The 12,949-nt window shown below is 46.7% G+C and overlaps 1 protein-coding gene across 2 annotated transcripts; it reads right to left on the reverse strand.

Moving 5' to 3' along the window:
• Positions 1-601: 601 nt before the first annotated feature.
• KCNJ2 (potassium inwardly rectifying channel subfamily J member 2) lies at positions 602-10,749 on the reverse strand. 2 transcript variants are annotated; one of them, XM_015880091.3, is made up of 2 exons: positions 10,594-10,749; positions 602-6,006 (listed from the first exon to the last, which is right to left on the reverse strand). In XM_015880091.3, exon 2 carries the CDS (start codon positions 5,788-5,790, stop codon positions 4,507-4,509), a length of 1,284 nt encoding a protein of 427 aa, XP_015735577.1. In that variant the 5' UTR covers positions 5,791-6,006; positions 10,594-10,749; the 3' UTR covers positions 602-4,506.
• Between the last annotated feature and the right edge of the window lie 2,200 nt (positions 10,750-12,949).

A 12,949-nucleotide genomic window follows, 5' to 3' on the forward strand; every position in this document is an offset into this window, starting at 1 on the left:
GCTTCCCAGTCCTCTGGGATGGGCACAGAGCTTCCCAACCCACCGAGATGGGCACACAGCACCCACTCTGGTACCCCAGGGCCTATTCTATTGCACCTCCCCGTATGTTTCTGCACTTCAGCTCAAATGAAGAGCATCATTTCAATACTGGGATGCTCCAGGGACACATGAAACATGGAGATCTGAAGATGTTTCTTGCTTAATTTTTTAATCCTTTTCCAAACATTTCAGCACGCTCGCTCATGCTCTGCACGTTCACTTCCCCTTTCCCCACGCTTTGTATTTTATGTAGAATTTGAGCTTTCTTTCTGTTTCAGGCAACTTGTAGCTAATAATGTGGAGCTCTGCAGTTTCAGATATGACCTTAAGAAAGTCAGTCTCTCTGGGACAGATCTTCTTTTGGTGCAAGCTGCAGAGAATCGTGTTTGTGTTCCCATCTGGCAAATAATGACCGTATCACCTTTCCTCCTGCCTTTTGTCAAGGGAGAGAACGACCTGTCTCTTCCTAAAGAGCTTCAGACAATGGCTGTGCTCAGGGACAGGCATAAACACAGCTGTATTGTAATGTCCTGTTCGCTCACATGCATGCTGCATACACCAGTTCATTCTCAATGTATTTATTTTTTTATTATTATTTATTTAGAAATAATAAAATAAGACATAATATATAAAAATCTGTACAATCCACAATTTGTGCAGTACATTAGGAAGACTTTGATACAAAAAGGCTGCAAACAGGAAAATAGTAATGGACAACTGTCAGATGTCTAAATTGTTCACCTTACAATAGTTGGAGGCCAAAAGTCATTACAAAATCAGTTTCTCATTGGCTGTGGGATGGCAACTACGCAGCACCCTTCTACTTTACAATGGTCGTGAGCAGCCATAATTTAAAGACATTACAGTACTTCTCAGTTTTACCTTGTAATCCATTATGAAAAAGAAGACATAAGAGAACAAATCAAATTCCTGGACAACTTTGTCTTTACCGGGAAGAGCAAGTGCTAAATGAACAACACAAGTGTATCATGTCTGGGCGAGTATCATTAGGTACAGCCAATAAGGACTTGACCCCCGTTACCTACCAGCAGACGGCTCACACAGAAGAGACAAAGGAAAGAAGAGATCCCAACCTGCCTCACAAATGCTCTTTGTCACTGTATGCAGTATTGTGTTTCAGACAATAAGTGTCTCGTTCAAGTATTTTCAGGGAAGGGCAGAAATAACATATTCCCCCCAGACCCTAAGCAAAATACAGTATAAACCTTCTGTGCGAGCCAGCTGAGCCAATTGTCCTTGGTAAAGAGACCAGCCCTGCAGGAGCTTATGGGTAAAGCTCAGTCAGTCCAAAGGGCCCCTCCTTAAACATCAGCTTAGCCCAGGATCATAAGGAATGGACCAAATGCTGTCACCCACTCTGTACTCCTTAAATTTTCCCATTGACCAACCCAGCTGCTGCTGTAGAAGTGTGCTACAATAGTCAGTCCTACTCTGGGCTCACCAAGGCATGTTGGTAAAAACAAGAACGATGGACAAGGGGAAGGGTACCACAGCGTGCACATTGCAGGTCAGTTTCTAGCAGCTTCCCAGAGCCAGAGGCTGAGTGCAGTTCTGCAATGTGAGAGTCCATCAGCAAAGACAAAGGGTGGTTAAAAAAAAGAGGGGAAAAAAAGAACATTGCAGAGAGTGCCATGGATTGCACACCCTCTGTAAGACTAGCACTGGGAAAGCTGGTAAATTTAAAAATGCCAGTAGCCAGAAGGTGTTTTCAACTCAAAAGTCCATGCGTAAAAATAAATAAGGAGTTCATAGCATTAGGAATCCTATAAGGCTTGCAATTATTTGCTAAAACTCATGCTAACCGGTAGCATCTATGTACGAGCTAGCTGAGACTGCTGAGCAGAATTTATACTTCTTGTGGCCTTTTCTTTCTCTTCTTCTCCTTGTTCTCCTTTACAGACTGCTATTTACATTTGGCTTTAAATATGAAAATACTTGATAAACTTTATAAAATGTACATTTTAAAAATAGTTCTGGAAAAAAAAAAAGTCTTGAAAAACAAACAAACAAAAAAAATAAACACAAAACAAACAAAGAAAAAAAAAACCCAACACCCAAAGCCCAAATCTCTGCACCAGAAATGTGAAGGGGAGGGGAGGATCTTTGTGGTTTTCTGTTGTTTTCTTTTTGTTTTCCTTCCTTTTTTTTTCCTCTGAATTTCTCAATAAAGAAAGAAGCAGAATCCTGCGTCCCCCTCTGCCCCATCTCTTCCCTCGGCCATCTCCAGTATCATCCTGCAGAGCGCTGTGCTCCTGGGGACACTGACCCAGAAGGGAGGAACCTTTCCTCCTCCTTGGCATCCCACTTCCATCCCTCCCCCTTTGCATTTTCATGCCCCCTCTGTTTCACCGAATACTCTTTGGTTTAGGTATTTCCTTTTACAAGTATATCACAATAGCAGCACTAGCAGCACTCAGTTGTTTTCACCAATGTTGACCCAGAAACTGCAACCGAGTTGCATTGCATTCAGCTCTCCTTTACTTCCCCCCACCCCAGCAACCGCCTTCTACGTGCACTCAATCATCTGCCCTCTTCAGTCACCAAGTCTATGTTTACAATGTCAAATTCCCACTGTTTCATGCCCAGATCCCATCTGACCAGACACTGTTTCATTGCAGGCATTTCTTTCAGGCAGGGCTGGAAGGGGCCAGCAGCCTTCACAGATATTCATTTGCAGAAGACATTAGACCTAGAACAAGCTGTTTTTTAATGGCATACAGTGATCCAATACTGTAAGAGTGGACTAGGGTTGCTGTCCCCATCACCTCCCCTCTGCAGCAAGCAGCTGTGCCATGCCACAAAGGCAGTGCATCCTTCAGCTTGGAGGCACAGAGGCTCTACAGCCTGAGCAAAGGAGCCAAACACCACAGAGCCAAAGTGTACTCAGAGCCTGGTGGTGTTTTTCATCCACCAGTCATTGATATTTGTGGAGAACGGGAGGCAGGAACGTGCTTTACAGCCTCACTTTTTCTGACACCTTTGCCCGGCTGGAGAGAAGCATCTTCACAAAACTTTGTCACCCCTGTGCCATTCCCAAGCATCAGGAAAGCTTTTTTTTCCCTCTCCGCTGCCCTCCTACTTCCTCTTTGTGAGGTTTATGCATTGGCTCATCTGCACCCCAATGCCCTCTCCAGCTGTTCTGCATTGCAGCTCTGGCTGGGTGACACCCCAGCAGCACACCCAGTGGCTCAGGATGCTGGGGCTGGGATGGGGCACAGGCACTGCTGCACTCAGTGAGCAAGCAGGGGATGGGGGTCTGTCATCTGCCATCACCCTACTGCACTTCCCCTTAAACAAGCAAGGGATTTCTTCCACTTACAGAGGAAGGGCATGAGGAGGGGCCCTCACTCACTATAGATCCGAGTCTTAAGCTTTAAGAATAAGGTGCAAAAATAAAGGTTGTAAAAAGAAAAAGAAAAGAAATCAAAACAAACAAACAAAACCAAAAGTGTCTGAGGTTTGAAATTCTTTGTTTAAAGCAGCCTGTTCCTCTTTTTTTTTCCTCTTTTTTTCTTTTTTTTTCTTATTTTTTTTTCTCTTTTCCGTAAATAAACTCCACTGTGCAAAACTGCATTGTCTTTGGTATCCATGTAGGTAGTTTTAACTTAGTACTTTTTCTATGCATATATAATCTTTTATTTCATCGCTTCCTTTAGACAGAGAATTAAATTCTCCCCCCCAGAAATCATACTTTTGCTGGAGGCTACTGATTGGCCTGATATTACATAATGCCCCTTATGTAATTGGAAAGAGAGAAATTGATTCTAGCTATCAAACTACTGGCCTCAAAAAACAAAGGAGTTTAGACTTTCTGGTAACGTCCGCCTCTCTGCAGTGATTATGAGCTTTTCAACCCCAAAAAGTTCAACACTGACCATTTTTTTTTCTTTTTTTTTTTTTTCTTTTTTCTTTTAAATTACACAAGAGAAAATAAAAACTACACTGCAACAAAAATAACCCTTTGTGTTCATGTAGTTAGCAGCAGCTTTCTTTAAAAAATAATAATAATAATAATAATAAGGCAGATTCTTGCCTTTGTTATGCCATTAAAAACATTCTTGTTCCCTAGAGAGAAGCATTCTGGAAAAAGTTGAAAAAAAAAACAACAAACAAATAATAATAACCCAACCAAAGCTTGCCTGCAAGTTCAAGTTTTGTAAAAAAATATATACATAATTTATTCTACAACATATGTGCCTTCTGTTCATACTCAGACATGTTTAGTGCTTTGTGTTTAGAGTTCATTCTCTGTTGTCCCTCCTCTGAGGACAGCCCTCAAACCAGCCGGGGTTTTCTCAGGTCTGTTTGCCTTCACGCCGCTCTTCAACAGTACCGTTGTCTGAAAACTGTTCTGGGCCAACTTCTCAGGTCAATGTGCCTTTGACCGATAGGTATTTGTTTATTTATTTTTCCTTTCAACCAAAAGAGAGAGGAATTGTCCGCCAGTCATATTTCTGACTCACGCCGTAGCGGCCTTGGCTCTAGGGGCACTCCTGCCTGGTTGTGATGGTCCATGTCAGGGTGGGTGTCTGTGCTTGTGCTCTCGGGCACCCCCGTGTCGATCTCATCCTCCTCCTTGCTGGTGAGGGCCACCTCGTTCTCGTAGCAAAAGGAGTTTGCGTTCGAGAGAATGTATTTCTTTTCTGCTAAGTCTCTGGCACTGCAGATGGGTGTGTTGGGCACTTCGTATGTTTTGTGGAACCTTGAATAGTCCACTTTGTAGTAGTTTTTTTCTTCAAAGAGTACGGGCTCGTAGCGGTGGCCCCAGAGGATTTCATTTGCCAGATATGAGCTGCGGCACTGGGTAGTCATGGCAGTGGCTTCCACCATGCCTTCTAAAATGACTACTATTTCAAAGTCAGCATTGTCCATGTCTTGTTTGCTCAAGTCATACAAAGGACTGTCTTCATCTATTTCATGTACAATTGTAATTGGGGAGACCAGGAATATGCGGTCTATCCCGCTGTCAAACCCTACATTGATGTCTATTTGATCCAAAGGGATGTACTCCCCTTCTGATGTGATCCTGGACTTGAGGAGCTGTGCTCTCACGTGTGCCTCAACCAAGTGGCTTTTCCTCAGGTTTCCGACACGCCACATCAGGCACAGTTTCCCATCTCTCATGGCCACCACGGCATTGTGGCTGAAGACAAGAGTTTCATTTCTCTTTTTTGGCTTAGCCATCTTTGCCATGACAGCACCAATGATGAAGGCATCAATGATGCAGCCCACTATAGACTGGAAAACCACCATGAAAACGGCAATGGGACACTCATCTGTGACGCACCTGAAGCCATAGCCAATCGTGGTCTGGGTCTCAATGGAGAATAGAAAGGCTGCAGTGAAGCTGCTCACTTGTGAGACGCACGGCTTGTTATTTTCCTGGTTCTCCAGATCCCCGTGCAACAGCGCAATCAACCAAAACACACAGCCAAAAAAAAGCCAGGAGAGGATGAATGTCAGGCAGAAGATAACCAGCATCCACCTCCAGCGGATGTCCACACAAGTGGTGAAGATGTCTGCCAGGTATCGCTGTCCCTTCTCACCCACATTAATAAACTGGACGTTGCAGTGGCCATCTTTTTTGACAAAGCGGCTCCTGCACTGCTGCCTGGTATGTACCTTACTTTTTCCATTCCCAAAGCCATTGGCAACAGCCATGGTTGCCAGCTTCATGCCGTCCTCTTCCGAAGACACGATGCTGTAGCGGTTGGTTCGCACGCTGCCCATCACTACTGCTGTGGACTGAGGTGCTTCTGCTTTAGAAAACAGTCTAAGTTTCTGCAAAACCCTTTGGAGAAACAGTTTTGAAAGTTCTAGAGGAACACACACACACAGAAAAACTGGGGAGAGGCTGGAGTCCCCAAAAGCCCTTGGATCAACCAAGGACAGTCTTCTGGCATGCAGAGTTAGCTTAACAAGTAACCGTCATAGAGAGGGCATGGTCTGCAAGAGAAAGAGAAATGTCATATTAGATCCTGGAGGAAAAGGATAATGAATCAAGCCTCTGAGAATCAAGTAAAATCACTCCTCTGGAGTTGCAGGAAGTTTCTTTATTCTTTATGACAGCATTTTCTGAAATGCGTGAGAGCTCTGAGCACAGTTCCGTATTGACCAAAGTGACATCATTACTGCAGAGAAGCCACCACTCTTCCCAAATGAAAGCCCTGAAGTGATCATGTCACACAAGTCTCTAAGCAGTATTCACTTTAAAGTCGGGCATGCAAAGAATCTATCTACTGTTTGCAACGGGGCTTTCTGTTTATTTTGCAACAAAGAACTGGCATTAGCCTCCCTCTGTTCAAATAATACTGAAACAGTTTTTTAACGACGTACAGTGTCTGTCTCCTGGACTGCTTTACCTATGTCAAACAAGGGAGTGTGCAGAGGGAAGACAACATGTACTGAGAACAACAATAAAGTTGGAAAATGCAAATATCAGTTATTTCCACGAGATTGCACTGCATAGAACTTAGGTTTTTCTATTAAGTGGGAGTTATAAAAGGAGTTGTGGATTTTCTGTGAATGGTGGGAATACAGGCTGCATCAGTACCTCTAACTCACTGCGTCCGGGCTGGTTTTTACACTCACTTTAGGGTGAGTTGTAGGGAGCAAACTAAACGTTGTAATGACCCTCTGTGAGTGGGAATGGCAGAATGCTCCAACGGTGGGACTGGATGGGGGTAGGACTGGATGGGCATCTTCAGAACACCTCAGGGTCTCAGATGCCAGCAACTAAGGCTCAGCAGAGAGGCTGCAGAACTTTCTTCCCAAGGGTAGAAGCTACTAGACTTGTTTCAGGGAGGTCTGGCTTAGACCCAGGTTTAGCTTTTAACAAGTGCGTCATCCATTAAGTCATGTACTGTATATCAGGAAATGTAATTGAAATACTGCAGAGGATAGGAGATGCATTAATGCAACTGCTCCATCCATACATTCACCTCATGGAGGAAATAAAACCAAAACCAAGCAGCGAGGAATGTATGCTATCCATTTACCCTAGGAGAGGAGACTTAAGTACTGTTTACATTGGTGGGGGATTAAATCACCATCCTCTTCATAAATCAATATTCAAAACTCATCTGAGTTTGTCTCGAACCCAACACATCTATCGCTGCCAGAGAGCACAAACTCTGCCCATGGCACAGCCTAAGTACCACAGCTGCTCCTCTGATTCAGCAAGACAACTGCAGCAGATAAGCATCCACCTCCTTCCCCCAGAGTCTCACAGAGGTGTTCCAGCAACTGAAGGGAATTCAAACAGTTCCTCAGCCCTCCCACATCCTTCCACCGCATTACGAGGGCGTTAGGTCAGCAAACACTTGTTGGGAAGAAGAGCAGGTGACAAACAGAAAACAACAGCGCGCCTGTAGTTGCGTGCAGGAGGATCTCTTCAGGTTTTACTTTTACCTTCTCTTTTTTCCTCACTTCTGTTTGTTGTGCAATGTGTCCCGCCGCCCACTTGCTGAGATTACTCATCTGTGACTGCAGCGGCGAACAAGACATTTTGGCAGCTTTGGATGGGTTCAGTTATGTCCCATTTGAGTAAAACTCCCAGCAATTTAGATTTATGGGACGGTATAGCCCTTACACAGCGCATGCAAGATAGTCAGATAAGTGTAAGGACTCACTTTTTCCCTCACATCTTTTTAATCACGGGGCTTCTCAAAAATACAAAGGAATTCTTTGAATGCTCACTTTAAAAGAAAAAAAAATGGGCTCAAAAGGACTTTGAGAAACCTGAGCAGAGGGTGAGAGTGAAATTGTTTATGCATTCCAGACAAAAACATCCCTGAAAAGCCGTTGCATTGGTTCACAAATTGATCACTTTTCTAAACCACATCCTATAATCGCAGTCATGTTCAAATTCCACATTTGGAGCCTGTTTTGTTCCGAGCTGATGGAAATACGCAGCCCAGGAAACAGCTTTTTCTGAAGAGTTTTATTTCCCCTCTGCATTGTCTCTTGGATTTTAGAGGAAAACTTGCGGCGGAGGGAAAGATAAGCTGTAAAGTCTCATGTGCCAGAGCAGGCAGCTCCCCCCAGCAAAAGTCTTGACCTGGGGACATTTGTTTGAATTCCATAAATCACTAAAATCCTAACTCCAACTTCCTGCAGCGACCTGGCTGCATTTAGAAGTTTGGGAGCTGAGTGATGTATCACACATCGCTGCCATCCCATTCACTTCTACCTGCTGCACATCTGCCCAGCTGTGCTGCATACAGCTGCGTGTTGCCGGGAGCGGAGCCGCACCTCTGGATGCTGAGATCCTCCCAGCAGAGGTGTGCCTGGGGACACGCTTAGCCAAGTGTGCAGGCTGCTTCTTGAAGTTTACACAACAACACTCTGGCGTGCTCCTGCTGATTGTGGGATAGCTCTTTCATTTCTTGCACGGCATAGATTGGCTTTTCCCTGTGAGCGCTCAGCACGGGGAGGATGTGAGGCAGGACTGCAGGCAGCGGGTCTGCTCCTGCTCCATCCCCTGTCAGTGCTCACCTTGATTCATACAGCTGTTTCAATAGAGGTCCCCCAAACCCCACAGGTGATCAAGCAAGCATGAAAATCTAATGGTACTTTTTATTTTGCTAATCCACCTGCTTCTCAAAGGCTAAATGAGCTTGTTCCCTCAACACACCCCAGCAGCAATGCATCGGAGGCACCGGGGATGCTCAGCTTGCATGGGACCAACTCTGCAATCCTCACCAGGCTAAAGAAGCCAAGCCAGAACCCACAAACCAGCCCAGCTCTTTGTGTATTTGGGCCCTGCACACTGCAGCGAGGCACGCACACATGCTCAGAGCTGTGAACTCAATCATCACTAGGTGTGTTATTATCATTAATGCACACTACCTTTCCTGCTGGAAGAGAATACGAGATTAGAGTGATGCAGCTTTTAATTACTAGCACTGGCACTAATGCAGTGTTACCGGGATGGGATGGGAGGGCTCTGCTGCAAGAGGGAGCAGAGGAACGGGGGGCTGTGCTGTGCCTGTAGCATTTCTGAACTAAATTCAGTACAAACCCCAAGACCCCACTTAGAAAGCATCCCCCCCAAATGTTTCCCCAGAGGAAAGACATTTACAACGCAAGTCTAAACATTGCAACCAGCAGCTCGGAGGGAATTTCTGCGGAACGTTCGATGCCCAGCAAAACCCGCAAAGTGCCAGAAGAGCAGAGGAGAAGAGGAGCACTAATGAGCACTCGGAGCAGCTATTCCCAGGCTGACGCCACGCAGCACCGCACCGTGAGCTGGGCACATGTTGCTAAGAGAGCAGAAGCGCTGCCTTAGCGAAGCCTTCCCCCACTGCCCTCGGTAAACAGAACAAAGAGTGATCGCAGGAACGGAGCCCGATCCCACAGTCTGTGCTCGCTGCTGGGCACAGCCACCCTGATCACGCTCCCCAGCCCCAGGGTCATGTCCAAGGCACTGCCCAGCACTACTCTAGCAGGACAAGACTCAGGTTACACAGAAGCTGCCTTCAAGGAGAAGGATCTGTCCTTCTCGAACAGGCAGCGGGAGGTAAAAATAAAATAAAACGGAAAAAAAAAAAAAAAAAAGCAGATGATGTAGGGAAATGGGTATGAAGAAACAGGAGAAAGGACACAAGTGGCGTTTGCATCTGCTATCAACAAAGGATCCCGGGTTCGGGATATTTCTAGCTGATGACAAAATAGCTACAAGTGAAATAGCCATCACCAGGGGGTGTACTTGGTGCACCGGCTGTGAGGGTGGAAAAGCAAACAAGTGTAAAGGTAAGGATGGAGCGAGGAACAAGTGCTGCGGGCGGGCGTGATGTGCGACCCCAACACCTGCGGCCCCACCAGGAGGGGACAGAGTAACGCTCAGCCCCCGTCAATAAATCTGCCGCATCTTATCAGTAATTTTTCCCTTAACTGTCACGAACTAAATTGAAACAATGCATCCTCTTCACACACTCCCCAGCTGCAATATGGTTTCTTTCTTCCTATTCTTGGCAGAGTGATTGCAAATGAAGAAAACCCCACGTTCCCATAAAGCCAGTCAATGAAGCTACAGGTTCCTTTCATGTCCCTCTGAAGTATTTTGGACACTCTATAAATGACGCATCTGATAACTCAGCTCTGATAGTTTTGACCTCTGTCTTACACGGGAAACAACAGACAAGAAAAGCAAAAGGGATGGAGCGGTGCTGCGTCTCCACGAAGGAGTTGTCATGCAAACTTCCAGCCCTTCCCCCGAACAAAATATCTCGGGGGGGAGCAGCTGGTGCATGGAAAGTTATGAACATAAACAGATGCTGCAAGCAGATGCTCGAGTGTTCCCAGCATACCTATCTAATTATTTGAGGCACCCAGAATAGCTCGTGTATGGTGCACGAGAAACGCAGGAGTTCCCCCTCCGAGCGGTTATACCGAAGCGTAAAACAGATCCACCAGCACGGAAAGCGCTAACTCGGCAATGCCGCATTAAGCCCCGACCTGTCGCATCGCCCCGACCCCTGATGTCACCTCGGGGCGTCCCGCATAGATGGGGGGAAAAAAAGCGCTCCTTACCTGCCGGTGGCTTATAAGGGAAGTGCTTAGAGAGTTTAAAGGGTGTTAAGATCCGCGGGGACGCAGCAAGCCAAGCCAAGCCAAGCCAATCCCAAGGTGCCCGCCGGCCGCCGCTTCACCGCTTGCAACTGAGCCACTCAATGAGCCGCTACCCCCTTTTTGCGGGCTGCCATGTGATGTTTAATAGCGGCCCGGTCGGCTCCGCCTTCGCCGCTACCCCGCACCAATGGCAAACGGGAGGCCGGGCCGCTCCGCGGGGCTGCGGGGCTGCGGGAGAACGGCTCCGGCTCGGGGGCGGTGCGGGGCTGCGTGCGGGGCTGCCCGCTCTGGGCTCAGATGTAGATGGAGCTCAGCCCTACCCCGGGACAGCCCCGCAGCTCCGGGGAGCACCTGTGAGCTGGTGTTGCTCCTCCGGGAAGGCGTTCGGTGAGAGCTGCTTATGAAGATGCTGGGTGGGGATGGGTGAGGCTGATGGCTCTGGTCTTCTCTTGGGCTCCTGTCCTATGTCTTGCATAGTAAGGAACAATAGAGAGGAAAAGCAGTTTGGTTTCCTTTGGTAGTTATGTTCTATCTTTATGAAATGCTGAAATGTGTGGTATCTAATCACAGAGACCCAGCCCTCACACACACTGGGAGCAAGTCAAGCACACCCCGCTCCATCACTGCTCCTTAAATTGAAATCTGACGTCCCTCTCAAAAGCAAAGCTCTGATCCCTGATCTAAGACCTCCTGGAGCAAGCAGAGTGTTGGTGTAGGCTGCAACTCTTTGTTCCATACGTCACCTGTAGAAGGCCATCCTGTCTGGCCATGGGTGAAATGTACAGAAACCAAAATGGCATTTAATAGCTTGTCCTCCCTATGGTGGACGTGGCCTAAGGCATCTGACAAAGAAAACAGGGATGAAATGTTTGGCCGGGAGCCTTGCAGGAACAAAAACAGCCTTGTAAGCATGCTCTATAGTTTGCCAAACTCCGGCTCTGATGGACAGTGCAGGGGTGTGAGTTTCCGAGGCAGGTGTCCACTGCACAGTGCTAACAGCTGAGCTGCAACACGGAGCCCTGCGTGGTGGGCTGGAAAAGTCGGAGTGAAGGTGACTGCTGAATGCAGAGCACATGAGGCTGTAGGAGTTGGTGTGGGCACTGTGAGCTGCACCCTGCACTACAACAGCAGCATCTGCGGGGACAGAGGGGTCCTCCTTTCCTTCCTGTGTCCCCAACAGGCTCCAAAGATGATTCCATGTTTCTACAGCAATGCTCGCAGTCACTATTAGGTTGCTTTAAGCTTTTTAAGTGTGCAACTCTGACATGAGCAAGTCTTGAGATACTCCAGTGAAAATGCTGTACCCAAATGCTTTCTTGTTGTCATTTACAGTATGTGTTGAGTTCCCCATATTCTGAATGAGGAAGCATTGGTGCAGCAACAAACGCAGTGACCAAATGCAGCTGCCTTTAGCAGCCTGCAGCGTGGTGTGTGCAGGATGCATGGCTTTACGTGGTGTGGGAGTGAAGGAAAGGCAAGTGATTGTGTACATTGAGCAACCCGACGTGTTGGGCAGTCATTGTTCCTGAGTTGTTCTTGGGTGATTCTGTCTGTGTTTAATTGGAAGAAAAGCTCTCTAACTCGGGCAAGTTCCTTGTGATTGAGGGATAATAACTGCAAGAGGGAAAGACAGCAATTATTTTATTCATTCAGTAAGACCAAAGTCACCCATCTGCAGGATTTGAAGTCCATAGGGACAAATGCTACAAAGATTCATGGCAAAAAATCCCTTGTGTTTCGAAATGCAGCTAAAATAGCAACGATCTGACCCACCTTGATGCAGTATGTGCTCATCTAAATGGAGTGGGAAGAAAAGTGCTGTGATACACTGCAGTTCAGAAGCGCCCTGCTGAAAATACATGCATTATGCTGGATGGTGGGTTGGACACATCTCTGCACAATGCCCACAAGATGTTACCCATCAAAGCCTGACCTTGCAGACTCTTACTCAACCCTTACTCACCAAACTGACTGATAAAGGCCGCTAATTTACGGGACCCAAGAGCCCAGATCCGCTGAGATGAGTAAGACTTATTCACAGCAGCACAGCCCTGCAGACCAACCCATCCAGCATTTCAAACTGAGGAAGGCATGAATGCACACATCAGGGCTGTTTTATAGCTTCCTTAAACTCCGATCTGCTCTGTCCAGAAAGCTCTCCTTTGGATGAAATATCGATTTGAATCTATTAAACAGATTACAGGAACTGTAACAAAGCCACCTCTCACCCGCCTGAACTTCAGCAGCAGCACTTCCAAAGCCCTCAAATGGGGAAGTCGAAGTTACAAGAAAAGTTTCTAAAAAACCCTTTCCTGTT

The sequence above is a fragment of the Coturnix japonica genome, chromosome 23 (assembly GCF_054131305.1).
Source record: "Coturnix japonica strain WE chromosome 23, WE-NBRP24, whole genome shotgun sequence".
NCBI lineage: Eukaryota > Metazoa > Chordata > Aves > Galliformes > Phasianidae > Coturnix > Coturnix japonica.

Bases quoted from the DNA above. Each gene is read 5' to 3' on its own strand.
- KCNJ2 (XM_015880091.3), bottom strand. From the start codon at position 5,790: ATGGGCAGCGTGCGAACCAACCGCTACAGCATCGTGTCTTCGGAAGAG.